Raw genomic sequence first — 15,861 nt, 5'->3', positions numbered from 1 at the left:
TGACTGATGACCAGGTCAGCCAGGTGGCTGAAAACACTCTTGGGTCCTCACCTGCTGGCTCCCAGGAGTCTGGAACTGCCAGGAGGGTGGTGGCAGGTCCCCCATCCTCAGCTGGGTGGGCCCGGATAGAATAACAAGGCGAGGGCACATTTCCCCAGCCATTCCCTCCAGGCGCCGCTGTGACCTGCTCATTCCAATTTTGTGGAAATGTTTCCACACACACAGAATTGCAAGTAGCAGTGGATGTGGTGAGAGGCATTTGGACATGGGATAGGCAGTATTTTGGAGGCAGAGCCTCCAGGACTCGCCGATGGGTTAGCTGCAGGGCTTGAGCGGGGAAGGAGAATCGAGGATGATGTGTTCAAATCAGTCCATTCACTTCCTCTGTGCCACGCCTGTGCTGGGCACTGGGAGAGACAGATGAGCACAGGAGTCCCGGCCGGGGGGAGGTGTGGGAGGAAGCCCAGGGTGTCTACTGGGAGCTGAGGGCTTGTGTCCACCTCAGCGCCATCCAGGTTCTCTGCATGGACGAGTATAAGCTGAGCTGCCTGGAGGAGGAGGAGCTGCTCTTGATGGTGACCAGCATGTTCAGGAACGGAGACTCCTCTGGCACCGGAGAGGTTGGTGGCCTGAGGTCGGATGGTCTAGGGAGTGTTGGGGCACAGGAGGACCCAGGAAAGGGTCTGGGGGATGCAGGACGTCCTACGGACGGCGTTTGAAACTCAGTGCTCAGGTCACTCCGAGTCACTCAGGTCATTTGCCAGCGTCTGTCGTAATTATTGCCATATGAGAGTGCCACCTCTCCTATGACATGTTTTATATATTTCTGTGAATGGCCTACTTGTTTATATTTACAACTTCATGTCTAAAGGAAACTTCTATCACTCTCACAAATGGAAAGCCAGTAAAACATAAATTCTATGAAAACAAAACGAAGTCAATGAATTTTAGCTGGATACTATTCCCTGACCAAGGCCTGCTGGAGGTGGTACAACCAGGGTTTTGAATTGAGATGTGCCAAGCTTCTGAGTTTCTTCTCTTTCCCCCACACCAGGGCTCCTGAGTACTGCATTACTGACATCAGGGGCCAGACAGTTCTTTGTGACGGGGCTGTCCTGCGCCTGGCAGGATGTTTAGCAGCTTCTCTGGCCTCCACCCACTGGAAGCCAAGGGAATTCAGAAGAAGCTCCTCATTCTCCCATTTCATCCTCAGGACAATATATGACATAAATGTTATATCTTTTATTTTATACATGAACAAAATGAGACTCAGAAAGGTTTAAGTGAGTTACCTAAGAACACACGGACAGCAAGAGGTAGAACTAGAAAGTGAACACAGGAGTCCACATGGGACAACAACAAAGTTCAGGTTCCAGCTTCCTTTGAGTCTCTCATTCCAACAATTACCATCGTCTGGATATGAGCTGAAGTACAGGAAACCTGGGGCTGAACTCTCCTCCCATCAGGCCTAGGAGCCCAGACCAGAGCCCCAGCCCATGGTCTCCCAGTCATCAGGCCACTGGAGTGAGCTGGCATCCACACTAGCCTGGTTTCCCAAAGCTGCAGGGATGCCAGTCTCACTGCGGAAGAACAAAATGAAGGGCATTTGCTTCTCCTGCAGGCTGCCGGGATTTCACACAGATTCCTTTTCTTGCTTTCCTCTCCTACAGCAGAAAACACAGTGGTGCACCCCCTCCCAGTGTCCCGAGGCTTTGCTGCGAGTTCTCTAATTTCTCCCACTCTCGCAGTGCACCCTACCCGCATCTCCCTGGCAACCTTTCTGCTCTATCCCCTCGACACCTGGATCAGAACACCTGTGAGGCCGCTTATCAAGCTACATCCCAAATGATCATTCCTGTGTCCTCAGCCAGTGCCCAGGCCCAACTTGCTCTCCGGGGGTGACTTTCTTTTCTGCCCAATATGGTTCCATCATCTGTAAATTGGGGGTAATTAAAGTCTTGATCCTGATATTTGACTCTCAAAGCAGAAGTAGCAAGCTCTCCACCCGCTGAGCCGAGGGCGGGTGGAGAGCCCTGGGAGAAGAAGGAGCGGCCCTGGTGACCAGCTGCTAAACATCCTGCCAGGCGCAGGACAGCCCCGTCACAAAGAACTGTCTGGCCCCTGATGTCAGTAATGCAGTACTCAGGAGCCCTGGTGTGGGGGAAAGAGAAGAAACTCAGAAGCTTGGCACATCTCAATTCAAACCCTGGTTGTACCACCTCCAGCAGGCCTTGGTCAGGGAATAGTATCCAGCTAAAATTCATTGACTTCGTTTTGTTTTCATAGAATTTATGTTTTACTGGCTTTCCATTTGTGAGAGTGATAGAAGTTTCCTTTAGACATGAAGTTGTAAATATAAACAAGTAGGCCATTCACAGAAATATATAAAACATGTCATAGGAGAGGTGGCACTCTCATATGGCAATAATTACGACAGACGCTGGCAAATGACCTGAGTGACTCGGAGTGACCTGAGCACTGAGTTTCAAACGCCGTCCGTAGGACGTCCTGCATCCCCCAGACCCTTTCCTGGGTCCTCCTGTGCCCCAACACTCCCTAGACCATCCGACCTCAGGCCACCAACCTCTCCGGTGCCAGAGGAGTCTCCGTTCCTGAACATGCTGGTCACCATCAAGAGCAGCTCCTCCTCCTCCAGGCAGCTCAGCTTATACTCGTCCATGCAGAGAACCTGGATGGCGCTGAGGTGGACACAAGCCCTCAGCTCCCAGTAGACACCCTGGGCTTCCTCCCACACCTCCCCCCGGCCGGGACTCCTGTGCTCATCTGTCTCTCCCAGTGCCCAGCACAGGCGTGGCACAGAGGAAGTGAATGGACTGATTTGAACACATCATCCTCGATTCTCCATCCCCGCTCAAGCCCTGCAGCTAACCCATCGGCGAGTCCTGGAGGCTCTGCCTCCAAAATACTGCCTATCCCATGTCCAAATGCCTCTCACCACATCCACTGCTACTTGCAATTCTGTGTGTGTGGAAACATTTCCACAAAATTGGAATGAGCAGGTCACAGCGGCGCCTGGAGGGAATGGCTGGGGAAATGTGCCCTCGCCTTGTTATTCTATCCGGGCCCACCCAGCTGAGGATGGGGGACCTGCCACCACCCTCCTGGCAGTTCCAGACTCCTGGGAGCCAGCAGGTGAGGACCCAAGAGTGTTTTCAGCCACCTGGCTGACCTGGTCATCAGTCACTCCCACCTTGGCCTAGGCCTCTACATGGTACAGATCACAGCTCATTCCAACCTGGCATTACACTGGCCTGTGCCCTGTCCTCAGGGTCACACCTGTCTCCCAGAAGCCGTGCAACCCTGGAAAACCCAGGAACCTGTCTAACAGTCAGGTTCCTCCTCTGTGCATTAACAATGACATTGACGCCTGCTTTGCAGGGCGCTGGGAGGGTAGAGGGAGGTGTACGCTGGAGAGTTCCCCGAGGGCAAGGCCTGGCTCTGCATCACTCACTCTCAGATCCTCAGAGCCTGGAGCTGGCCCAGCATGTGGCCACCATTCCCTAAGAGTTGGATTTGATCCGTGAGTGCTGAAGGCAGGGGATAGAGCTTCGACAGACCCCCTGTGTCCTGTCTTCTTTATCTGCAGCTTACTCATCCTCTCCCCTTTCACATGCACCCTGCAGAGCAGGTGTTCACTGAGCTTCCACAAAATTCACTACATCAGCTGATGGATACTGGGGCCTGGATTCACTGTCAAAGTGTTTCTCAAAGGGTGCTCTCCAGAACACCATGGAAAACTCATTTGCTGTATAAGTTTGAAAACCCCTGCCCACAGGTCTCCCCTTGTGTACGAGCAATCAGCTCTACCATTCAGCCCAGGTGTGTGTTTGCTGAACCATCTGGAGGAAGCTGAGGTGACATGAGCTGAAGGCAGAGGGCGAGTCCGAAGTGGGATCTAGGGACAGGTATGAGAAGTTAGGCAAAAATAGGATAATTCCAGCCTTAATAACCTTAGATAATAGTTCACATTATTATTTAGTTAATAGGATTGTACCCACGTTAAATTGCTAATTTTTTTAAGAGGGGAAGTCTGACTCGGTCACCCAGGCTGGAGTGCAGTGGTGCAGTCATGGCTCACTGCTTTCTGGAACTCATGGGCTCCAGCAATCCTGCCTCAGCCTCCTAAGTGGGACCATAGGCACCCGCCACCATGCCAGGCTAATTTCTTTGTCTTTTCTCTAGAGACAGGGTCCACCTGTGTTTCCCAGGCTGGTCCCAGACTTCTAGACTCAAGTGAACCTGAACGTCCTGCCTCGACCTCTCAAATTGCTGGGATTACAGGTGTGAGCCACCACACCCAGTCTAAATTTGTTATGTGCCATGGAACTGCAAAACGTCATTATTAGGGGCAGTTGGATGGAAGGTGTAGGAGGCCACTGTAGTGCCTTTTCAATCTTTTATATCTAAACTAATTTCAACAGAAAACATTTATTTTAAAACATGAAGGGGGTTAATCATCTATGAGTTGAAAACACAAAGGCAGGCACACGGTGTTGTGGGAATTCAGAAAGCTGGTCACACGGCTGGGGGTGCTGGGAGGGGCTGGGCATGGTTGGCTTTGTGATCTGGGGGCTGGTGTGTTCCATCTGTGAAGGTCTTTCGAGCTGCACACTTTCTTAATCAATTTTCATAAGTTTAACAAAAAATAAAACGAGGACGTGAAGTTTGCTTGGGTTGTTAAGTCTTGGGAAGTTATCCAGCCATGAGCCCTGCCCCAGATGCTTCTAGAACCCTGGAGGGAAATGAGAATTTTCCAAGTAGAGGTGACAGAGGCAAGGCCCTGAGGTGGGAGCGCGCTGCTGCTCGTCCCTAGCTGTAAAGGAGCCGTCCTGGTTGGAATCAGTGCTGGGTGCAGTGCAGGGCTGGCTGGAAGTCCATGTCCACATTGTGGCTCAGTGCGGTGAAAGCCAATCTCACCCCCTCCGCAGGGTGTTCCGCCTGCCAGCAGGTGGCCAGCTGGTCTTCCTGGGATACGGTGCCATTGTAGAAATTGGGTGCAAGTCTCTTGTCCGTAGACGGGGTGCCCTGTTGTAGTGGGATATCTCCCGGCCTCCCTCAGTCCTGATGGGCCTGGGCAGGGCCTGGTGTCAGGGTCCCCGCGGGCTTCTCGAGCTGGCCCTGTCCCACAGTCCCGGGGCTGTCCAGGACACATTCAGAAGGGACACGGACCCAGCAGCTCTGTTCGAAATCATAATGGGGGAACCAAGGGCCCCCTACATCCAGGTCCGTCGGGAGCCGGGGCATCGAGTTCCACTCCAGGAATCTCCAGGAACCCTGAGGTCTTCCCTGAGCCGGGGCCGGGCTGGGCACATCCTGAGTGCCCACAGGGTAGGTGTCTTCCCGGACAGCCACACCAGGACAAGATGTGGAAGAACGAGGTGCCCATGGTGGGGAAACTAACCAAATGGGCCGCTGGAACCGGGCTGGTGGGCCTGGAGGGGTCTGCCTGTCCCCCTTGCAGAGGGTCATTCTGCCACTTGAAGTCAGCACAGGCCTCGGTGCCGAGGACCCTTGCTCGGGTTTGGCTGAAAGAAAAACAGACGTGGTCAGCGTCTCCACTGAGCCCATGTAGGCCTTTCCCGGCCAGGCCCCACCTGCCTGGGTCTCTGGAGTCCTCAGGGTCTCTGTGTGGCCCTGGGGTCTGACACTCAGGACATGCCTGTAGTCTGCTGATCCCAGAGGGAGGGGTGTGTGCTGCCTGGCATGGGGAAGCTATCAGGGCATGACAGGTAGCTCCTAGGACTGCCCCCAGGGTTCGGACTGGCTGGGGGATTCCTACCACACACCCTCGTCCCAGGGCTGTTGGGCCAGGGATACAGCCCCCAGTGAGAACTCAGGTGGGAGGGGACTTGGATGTCACCCAGCCCCTTGTCACCTCACATGGGGACCCATCTCCACAGTGGGTGATTGGACCTGGATGTGGGTCACCCTCTGCCTTCCTGGGCTGCCCAGTCCATGCCAGGACTGACCGTTCCCACATCTGGCTGAATTCTTGGCTCTGGCTCTCGCCTGGGGTGCAGCCTGTGCCCTCTCCCTGAATGCTCTGGGGTCAGGGACACCCGATTCCCTTGTCTCCCTGGCTCAAGGCTTGTTGTCCTGGAAACCTTGGAGGAGCGTGCAGGAGTGAGGGGCCTCTGCTGCTCTCTGAGGTGGTGGGTGCTTGCAGGGAGGGGCAGGGTTTCCCACAAATGGGTCTGGCTTCTTTAGTGCCCTTGATGGCCTTGTGATGGGGAGACAGAGACACTGTGGAATGTGGGAGGCGGCTTGTTGGAAGGTCTTGCCCACATCGCCCTCCTGCGGGCACAACACATCCAGTACACACGCACTGAGCGCCTGCCGTGAGGACCGGTGGGCCTCCTGTACTTTCTTAGAGTCCAGGAGGAAGAGGAGGAAGAAAAGGTGAAGAGGAAGGCCCAGGTAGTAGGGTTGCGGGTCTCGGGCACTCCCCTATTATTGACTGCCCCAGAGGGTGACATGGGGGGGGACATGGCACTGGAGCTCACCTGGGGGTGGCAGGTCCCCTTGCTTCCTTGTTAGTTTCTTCGTAGAGGCCCTAAGATGCTTGAGCACAGAGTCATCATCGAACTCCCAGGTATGGAAGAACAGGTTCCGAAACCGTGCCCACAGGCCAGACCTGGATGTCTTCATGAGGCGCTCTAGGGACAGGGTGGACATCAGGTCAGGAGAGTTCCCTGGGAGGGGGCACAGCTGATACCCCGTGGCCACTTCAGTCTCCCACTAGGCGATGCGGGAATCTTTTGTGGCCACCCCAGGGGTTTGGATGTGCACAGGAGACCGTGGCTGGGGGAATTGGGTAGGGAAGTGCTCACGACATTCATCTGGGTCATGTGGGGGACGGGCTCGGTGTCACTGTGCCTTGCCCAGCCCACCTGGCCAGACCTCCCTCTGGGCCAGAACAGAGGATCATGAGGACAGTGTGAGGAAGCTGCCCTCGGGTAAGTCAGCGTCTGACCCCAGGGCTCCCCAGGCCCAACTGGGCACATGTAGACTTACTCCTCTGAACTTTAAAGGCAATGCTTGTCATCGGCATCAACACCTGTTCTCCTTCCAGCAAATACACGTCCCACAGGCGCAGGGTGAGCCCAAGAGAGATCTGTGGGGATAGCAGGTGTGGGAGACTGTAGCCCTTCCAGGCTGGGGCTGGTGGCTCGAACTGAGCCCACTGGGGCTTCAGTCCCCAGAGTCAGTGACCTTCCCCATGAGGGTTTCCTGAGCCCTCCAGGGCGCTGGGTCAGACAAGGTCTTGCAGCTCCTCATGGGGGGCACTCATTGGACTGGGAGTGTGGCTCCTGGAGAGAGGGGCTTGCCCAGGGCTTGAGGCTTCCCTGATCCCTCCCAAGTCAGGTCTTGGCCCAGTCTGCCTATAAGGCAGGTCCTGAGCTCCAGTCATTGCCCTGGGATGACCCCTCTTGGGCAGAGGGTTTGGTTTGGGTGTCCTGTGAGGCCCCCCCTGTGGGCGGAGCCTCCTGTGGGCTGTGGCTGATCCAGACCCCCAGGCTGGGGAAGCAGGGCACTGCAGGGCAAGGAGGGTCCCTGAGCCAGGGTCTCCCTGTGCCTTCTTACCCCGTCATTCAACGTCTGGAGAAGCCAGCCTAAGGAGGAATCCTGCACGCAAAGACCTTCCTTGTCCTGATGGGAGGAACAGAGGTGCTCAGGGCCCCCTGGGCTGCCCTAAAAACCTCCCTCTTCCAGGGCCTCTGAAGACCCTTCCCCTAGTGCAGAACACTGGGCGGTGTCCAGGGCTCCCCACAACACCGGCCCCTTCCCACACTCCCGGTGGACACACTGCCCTTTGCCCTGCTCTGCGGGAGCTGGGCCCCCATCCCTGTGCCTCTGTCTCCTCCAGGGCAGGAAAGGAATCCAACTCCCAGCCCATGGAGAACCCGACGTCCCAGGTCAGGCCCTGGCTGGACTCATCCAGTCACCAGCCCCACCAGGGGCTCCAGTCCCCGTTCCTCCAGCTCCACGGGAGGCAGAGTCTCTGGGGAAGAGCCCAAGCTTGCTCGCCAGACGCCATAAACTCACCAGATGCCACCTGGTCTTGTGTTGTGACGTGGGGACCACATGCTCCTGATGGTCTTGGAGGCCCTGGACTGTCCCGCCATTTGGGCTGTGGAATCCTGAGAAGCCCCCAGCCCATCAAGAAATCAGAGCCTTCCCCCAAGATGTGGAGCCATCAGCAGGAAGAGCTGGGCAGCTGGAGAGGCCCCCAAACCTCTAGGCCTTTCACCCTCCCATCTGGTGACCCACCATGCAGCCTTTGCTCTGGGGACGTGGGGCAGGAACATCCCCTGGAGCCTGGCTGGAGGTTCCCCTGGACGCCTCCTGGACCAGGGTGCAAAAAGGGCAAACATGACTTGAGGCCACCACACGGCAGCCAGAGCAGGGTGGGTGCTGGGCTCTTGGTCGTCTCCTGGAAGTGAGTTCAGGCCAGGGGACACGGGTTGGGGAGATGCTGCCACCTGGGATTGGTCGGCCCATTCATGGGCACCAAGGGCAGCAGGATTCTCAGGGATTGGAGAGTCAGCTACACAATCAGATCCAGAGGGCGTGGCAGCAGGACACAGAGGGTGGCCACGGGGAGGATGAGATGCCCTCCGCTGATGGGGATGAAAGGCGTCTGACTTGGGCTTTGGGGTCAGCCGCGGACCCCTGTGGGATCCTCAGCAGAGACATCCTAAAGACTCCCAAGGAGCTGGCCAAGGAAGGTGCCTTGGCTGAAAGCTGAGATCATCTGGCCAGGGTGGCCATCCCTGGGTCTGACTGCATGAGGTCCCTTGGGCACCTGTTCACCTACCCTGCAGGGAGTGCCTCTCCCTGGCCAGCAGCTGCACCAGTGCCCAGAATGCATCCTCCTCAGGCAGATAAAGGAGGAACAAGGCCGCGATGTGGCTCAGGTCCCTGCAGTAGCCCACCTCCTGCAAGAGCCAGAGTCACCGTGAAAGGATATCACCTGGGAGGACTAAGGTCACCTGGGAGGACTCATGTCATTGAAGAGGGCAGAGGTGACTGGGGAGGCTTCCTCTGAAGAAGAGGCTTCCTCAGGATGCAAATTCATTTCATGACAAGAGCCAAGTCCATCAGGCACTTCAGCACCTTGTCCAAAGTGTCTCCTGATGGCACCATCCCGCATGCGACCCTGCCAAGCTCCTGGGCTTTGGGGCAGCCCCAAGAGGAGGGCATCATTTCTTGTTCTGAGAAGTGGTGGTCAGACCCAGGTGACACCAGGAGTCCAGGCCCCGACTCCTTTGTGTCTCAGCTTGACCCCTTGAGACCACCCCCTTGCTTGGAGGTTTATGCCAGCAGTGAGCCGGAGTCCTACCTCCTATATCCTGGTGGCTCACAAATACTAATTTTAAAAGAAGCAGCGACACCCCCACCAGACACCCACTCCTGTGAACAGGGAAATACTGCCCGGGAACGTCACTGCCGGGAATACTCACCGGGTTATACTCCGAATATGCCAGGAGGATGTAGAATAGTTCCCGCTGCCTAGGAAACAGAGAAATGAGGCTTTTGTTTGTTTTGTGCAGATGCCGTAAGTTTCACTTTGTCTACAAAGCCTAACAACAAATCCCACTTTAGATTCAGATGATTCACCAGATAAGCAGTGAGCTCTTCAGGGCCTTTGACTTTGAGGAAATGTTTCAGGAAAATCCACATCTGTGACATGCAGATAGCCCAGTTGTACAGTGACTTGCCTGATCCTTTTCACTCTGAATGATTTTCTTTATTTATTTTCAGTTTGCAGACACGCCAGCTCAGTCTTTGGGTGTACAGTTCCTCCACGGTTGTAAACCAATGGGCAGAGTCTCCTGGCGACCGCTCCAGCCCCTCCTGAAGTGACTCCTTCATCTTCCAAGTCTCCAGGGTGGCCCCTATGCACCCAGCCTCTCCCTGATCCCTCAGCCTCCGGCCACCCAGACTGCTTCTCAATCCCTATGGTTTGGCCTTTTCCAGAATGGCCCAGGAATGGGAATCCTACGTGGTAGCTTATTGGGTCTGGCTTCTTTCCCTCAGCAAAATGCATCTAGGATCCACCCGCGTTCGTGCGGGCATCACTGGCTCATTCCCTTTTCTCACTGGGTCTTCCGTTTGAAGGGAGGACCAGCCTTGCTCTCCCCCTTCCCATGTTGAAGACTGTCCCCGAAGGCTCCTTGTGTGAGTGACGATGAATCAAGCAGCGGACGTGGCATGCAGGTTTCATGTGGACATCAGTTTTCAAATCAGTGGGTTCAATATTTGTGATACTTTGGGGACACGTGGTTCAAGTCCATTGAGCTTTGTGAGTCACTGCCAAACTGGCTGGCAAAGTGGCTGTGCCATGTCCTGTTCCCAGCAGACCAGGATGACAGTTTCCAGGACCCCTAATTGCCCCAGCATTTGGTGCTGTCAGTGTTGCCTGGAGAGGCTCATGGGCCCTCCATCCTGCCACCCTCCCGTGAGTCCTACCATGGGTCCCCGTGGGTCCGGGAGAGCACCTTTCACCATTGTGCATGATTTTGTTTGCTGCCTTTTGTCTCCTCAGGATCCTCCTGGGTTCTGGCCCCACATGTTCCAGTCTGGCCCAGGGCTTGGAACCAGGTGCTCAGTTCATGGTGCCGGCTGCTCCCTGGGTCAGGGGAGGTCTTGGCAGCTCTGTCATCCCTCCTGGGTGACCCTGGCCTCTTCTCCGGGGAAGCCCCCATCCCTTTCGTTCACTCCATCTCTGATGAGACCCTGTGGCTCCCATAGGCTTACTTGGTTCCGTATCGATCCCTGAAGAAGATGTGAGTCCTTAATGTCCTGCTCATGTCCACATCGATCTGGTGGATGTGTTCAGATGACCTCTTGCCCTTCTCCTTCATGACCTGTAGGGCAGGGCCAAGAGGAGGAAGCAGCCTCAGAACGGATGGAAGACTCCCAACCCCAAATGGCAGTCAGCCCACAGTCAGCACTCCGGGAAGGAAGGAAAGCAGGAAGGTTTCCTTCTGCACAAAGCTGCTTTTTGGCTTGTTACTGAAGCCGGGGAGGGTCACCAGAGCCAAGTTTGTCTGTGGCGACTATGTCACCGTCCGTGCCCAGGATGTGCATCTGACCATCCTACCCACCCCCCAGCCTGGGCTTGATGCTCCCTCCAGCTGGAGACCTGAGCCCCTGACACGGCCTGTCCTGTTTGTCGTGCTCCGGCTGAGTGTACCTTGTATGTTCTGGGGTTTTTCGACTTGACTTCCTGTATGTTCAGCAGGACTGACCACACTTGGCCCCGGATGTTCATGGGAATGCCCTTATATACTCGATCTCTCAGCTGTGGGCAGAAAACAACCTGGTGTCACAGGCCACGGGGCGACCCCAGTGAGGACCAGAGCCCGAGGATTCTGGAAATGGTTGGTTTTGGCCCCATGATTCCTCGTTAGAGGTGACATTAAGCTGGGAGACAGTCTCCCTTCCCAGGACTGAAAGAGTGGATAGACACTCAGAGTCGGGACTCTGATCTGAACATTCTCCTTCCTTTGGGTCACCAGGGCATCCCTAGCCTTGAGCTCCGGGTGGTCCCAGCCCTAGATTCAGATTCCCTCCCGGCAAGGTGACGCTTGCACGAATAGGCAGGCAAATCACCGACCAGGCCTGCAGTCCTCTGGGTGAGGACAGTGTGCCACCCGCCCTCTGAGAGGCTGACGGTGCCAGGCCACAGCCATGGGTGCCCGTCCCCTGTCTCTGCAGAGTGGTTCCCGGGGCCTCTCCCTCCACACATTACCTTTTCACTGTTCTTATATGTCTCCCATTGTCCCAGCATTTCCATCCACTTGCTCTTTCGTGTTATCTCCCGCCGCATTTGCTGTCAAATGGGGAATGTTGGAGTTAGCGGAGCTGCCAGGCTTCCCAGAGCCGCCCGTGGATGCTGGATCTTGGGCTCTGGATCCCTGGTGGACCCAGCTGGAGAGAGCCAGGGAAGGGCAGACCCTAAGGGTTGAGAGCCTTTGAGCAAATGAGCGCCAGTGGGCTGGCTTTGGGACCCCGGGACGTGCCATCCTCAGGCCACAGACACACCAGTCTTAGGTCAGGTCCCAGCCTCTACGTGGGGTCCTGACACAGGCGGGCAGCCACCCCCAAGCCACAACTGTGGTTCTCACTTTGGAATCTTATCAAGCTGCCAAAGTTACAGCAACCTGGGGTCAGTTCCAGCAGGGACTGCTGCCCCTCCCAGGGACATCGTGTTGCCCTCACCCGCCACTGCCCCGGCCAGCTGCCTCCTCTGCCTCACCGACCACCCGCCCAGTCCCCACATCCCTGGACCAGCCCCCTCCCCATGCATCAGGCTCTTACCTTCGCCTCCCGAGCAGTGGCAGGAGGCAGCTCTGTCTCACTGTAAGACAACCCAGGCAGAACTGAGGACCTGCACAGGGCCTGGAGCTCCCCGAGACTGGGACCCAACCCCCAGAAAGGACAGGCTCTGTCCCTATCCAGCTCAGCGCTCAGTCCAGGAAAAGACACAGGGAAGGGAGGACAAGGGCCTTCCTGTGGGGCTGACTCCCAGGAGGGGCAGGACCTGGGAGAAGAGGGAGTGCGGGGCCAGCCTGGCCGGGGTTACTGGGGCCCCTGGTGTGGGGGGTGGTCAGGCTGCACAATGGGGCTGCCCGTCCTGGACTGGAGGGGGTGCTTTCTGCTGGAGCTGAGAAAGGTCAGGCCTGAGGTGGGATGGGGGCTGCCCAGGGTGGGCGACTGGGCCCTGACAGGAGTCCCTCAGGGAGTGACCACATCACACCACCAGGGTCAAGGGAGCCTGCCCTGAGACCTTCCCGGTGTACTCCTGGTGTACCAGGGCCCCATCCCACTTAACAGCCCCAAGGCCCTTGCAGGTTCTGACTCCCAGTTTCCACCTGCCTCTCCCTGCACCTGACCCACACACCCTGCCTTTCAGAAGTGGCACGGCTCATCAGCTCCCTGCCACCCTACCTCCCCCGGGATCCTCTGTCCCTCCATCCTATGAACCCTAAGGGATGGACTCCTGGCTGGGCTCCTCTTACATGGCCCCAGGTCCTTTCCCAGCACCAGACCTAGGGTCTCTAGCCACAAGCCCTGCTGCCTCCCTGGCCTCACCATGAAATACCCAGAACGGGGCCCTGCCCATCTTCTCCCCCATTCTCCTAGGGCCACCGCTCCCATCGTTCCCATACCTTTCCCCCTTCCCCATGGGGACAGTGAGGGCTGTAGCTCTAGGGAAATGAGGGAGGACAGGGGCAGGTGGGCCCTCAGAGACCTGCTGGACAACAGCCCTGAGGCTGGGCCAGGCGTCCCCTCACCCTGTAGCCACAACCCTTGGATTTCACTGGCGTTGTTTCCAAGTAGACATGGCCAGACCCTCAGGCTGCCCCGCTTCTCTTGTGCTAACTTGGGGACAGAACTGCTGAGAGTCCAGGGGCCTGACCTAGGCCAGTCTCCATTCCCACTCGCTCCCTAGATGGGCCCCGCCCCTCTGGCCTAACAGCAACCTCGGGCTGGACCTGCAGGGGAGTCAGGGAGGAGTTCTGACCCTGGAAAGGAGGTTGGCCTGACCCGGCGAGGCAGTCCTGCCTCAGAAAGGCCTTTCTGAAAGCAAACCCATCCCTGAGCTGAGAAAGGTGCTTCAGGGGTGAGGGGAGCACAGAGGACTCACTGCACAATCCCAAAGCGATCAATGTTGTTGTAGATTCCAACAGGCTCAGGCCCCATGTCCTCTGGCAGCCCGGCTCGGTGTCCCTGTAACCCAGAGGGAGGCTTGGTGAGGGGTCCAAGGCAAAGGGTGCAAGGGCCTGGGGGTAGTGGCCACCCGTGCCCACTCTGTGCTCCTAGGGAGCCCAGGACCCTTTGACCAGGGCGCACTGGAAGAGGCCTCCCTCCAAGGAGCAGACCGACCTGTACCTTCTCATAGTTCATGATGATATTCTCTCGCTCCTGTGCCCACAAACTATCTGCATCCTCTACGATTACCATCCTGTGAGACAAAATCATCTAAAAGTTACATTGTACTTGAGAACTTCGGAGAACACCTGAACCGTTCCTGCCAGGCTCCCAGATGCTGGTTGGCTGCGTAACCCCCATTCCACCACCGCCCCCAGGTAAAAAGGCGCCAGACCTAGTGTCCCACACATGCATGAGTCTCTGCAGTCTCCAGTCCCAAGCAGGGGTGGGCATCATCCCAAGGACTTGAGGACAGTGCGACCTCGACAGAGAGTCCCATCATCCCCAAATGCCATGAAATGGGGACACACCTGCCCCAGCAGGTTGAATAGTGTCCACCTGCCAAGGGTGAAGGGCCCATGATGGGCTATTCCAGGGATATGGAGGGAGACTGGGGTCAGCGACCAGAGGTCTCTGTACAATCGGCCTCCTGGGATGCTCAGGACCACAGAGATGTCCAGTTTCCTACAGGGAACAAGATCTCTCCTGACTGCTCTGTTCTTCTCCACTCATCACTTTGGCTCCCGTGGCTGTTGAGTCTGAACAGTGAAGCCACTTTAGGAATAATGCCAGTTGAGCAGGAGGGTGTTCGGTTTGGGGGATGAAAATGATCTATTGTGCTAGTGGAAACCCTCACTCGGGGAGGGACTGGACTCCACCATTCTGAGCTGTCCCTACAGGAGGGGGCTTCATTTTCCCAGGTCGCTGAGGAAGGACAGTGGGTCCTTGGCCCCAGAGAACACCTGGATGGACCATCCCTCCTGGGAACACTTGGGGCAAAAGGAGGGCGAGGCCTCGAAAGGACCAGACAGAGCAAGAAATATGTGGAGAGAACCCCAGTGCCCGGACCCCTTTGAACAGAAGAGAAGATAGTCTCCCCCCAGCCAGCCCTCCAGGGCTCCTTCATTTTCCACAGCTACCCAAGGACAGAAGGTTCCCCAGGACAAGGGACCATGTGTGTTCAGTGAGGCCCACAGCCACCATCAGGACCCAGCTTAGGGCACAGAGGTGTTCTGAGGACCCTCCTATTCCCCCACCCACAGTGGATCTATCCCAGTGGCTCTGCCAGGGCCAGGCTCTGCCCCATCGGGATGGGAAACCTGGGAAGACTTGGGATCTAGGGCAGGGAGGTCACAGGGTTCAGGCCTGAATTCCAGCACAGCGTACGGCAGGGCTGAGAGCAAAACCCAGGGTCCTGTCTGGATTCCCAGGCCGGTAACCGCCTCTCTGACCCCAGACGTCTCACCTGTCGAATGGGTACACTAGGGAACAGCACTCACTCTATGAAGCCACCATGAGGACGAAAGAGCCAATCGTCTACACTGGCAGTGTAGAACGGGCGACCGGTGAGCGCTCAGGGATGACCCTCCTCGGTAGCTGCCCAGAGGCCAACACCACCCACAGCATAGCCACTGTCCCCAAGTCAGCCTGGAGGGAAGAGAGCAGGTCGCACTCACCTGATTCCGATGAATCAGTTGGCCTGCGTTATGCCTCTCAGGTAGAAAACCTTTGAGTCCACAAAACTGGTCCCAGATACCACCGTGCGTGTGTAGCTGATACCACTGTGCGTGGGTAACTGCCGTACAACACAGAGGCAGGCCGGAGAGCGGATTGGTGCTAAGCACCAGTGACATTCTGAGGTCATGGCACGCATCACAGTGGGGCCTTGCCCGGGTCAGCAGGGCCCAGAGTCAGGGTCCTCCACTGCCTGAGGCGGCCACATGCCTGCCTGCAATGTGTTTGTGTGCATGCGTGCACACCTGTACATGGGTAAACACATCTGTGCACGTGGGTGTGCCTTCTCTGGCCAGGCCTGGCTTCCCCACTCATGTGTGCACCCAGTTCCTCATCACTGTATTTTCGTGTCTCTAATGGTATCTTTTTTTTAAATTTCTGATA

General features: G+C 56.6%; 1 protein-coding gene across 1 annotated transcript; it reads right to left on the bottom strand.

Moving 5' to 3' along the window:
• Positions 1-4,430: 4,430 nt before the first annotated feature.
• On the bottom strand, positions 4,431-15,517 carry LOC139359539 (TBC1 domain family member 3B-like). The gene is made up of 16 exons (XM_071082658.1): positions 15,420-15,517; positions 14,274-14,427; positions 13,924-13,996; positions 13,679-13,761; positions 12,349-12,388; positions 11,780-11,860; positions 11,222-11,329; positions 10,783-10,892; positions 9,486-9,534; positions 8,840-8,960; positions 8,068-8,162; positions 7,606-7,671; positions 7,036-7,135; positions 6,525-6,677; positions 5,184-5,546; positions 4,431-4,997 (listed from the first exon to the last, which is right to left on the bottom strand). Exons 2-16 carry the CDS (start codon positions 14,321-14,323, stop codon positions 4,861-4,863), a joined length of 1,629 nt encoding a protein of 542 aa, XP_070938759.1. The 5' UTR covers positions 14,324-14,427; positions 15,420-15,517; the 3' UTR covers positions 4,431-4,860.
• Positions 15,518-15,861: the final 344 nt, after the last annotated feature.

The sequence above is a fragment of the Macaca nemestrina genome, chromosome 17 (genome assembly GCF_043159975.1).
Source record: "Macaca nemestrina isolate mMacNem1 chromosome 17, mMacNem.hap1, whole genome shotgun sequence".
Classification (NCBI taxonomy): domain Eukaryota; kingdom Metazoa; phylum Chordata; class Mammalia; order Primates; family Cercopithecidae; genus Macaca; species Macaca nemestrina.
This window is presented reverse-complemented; position numbering and strand designations above follow the sequence as displayed.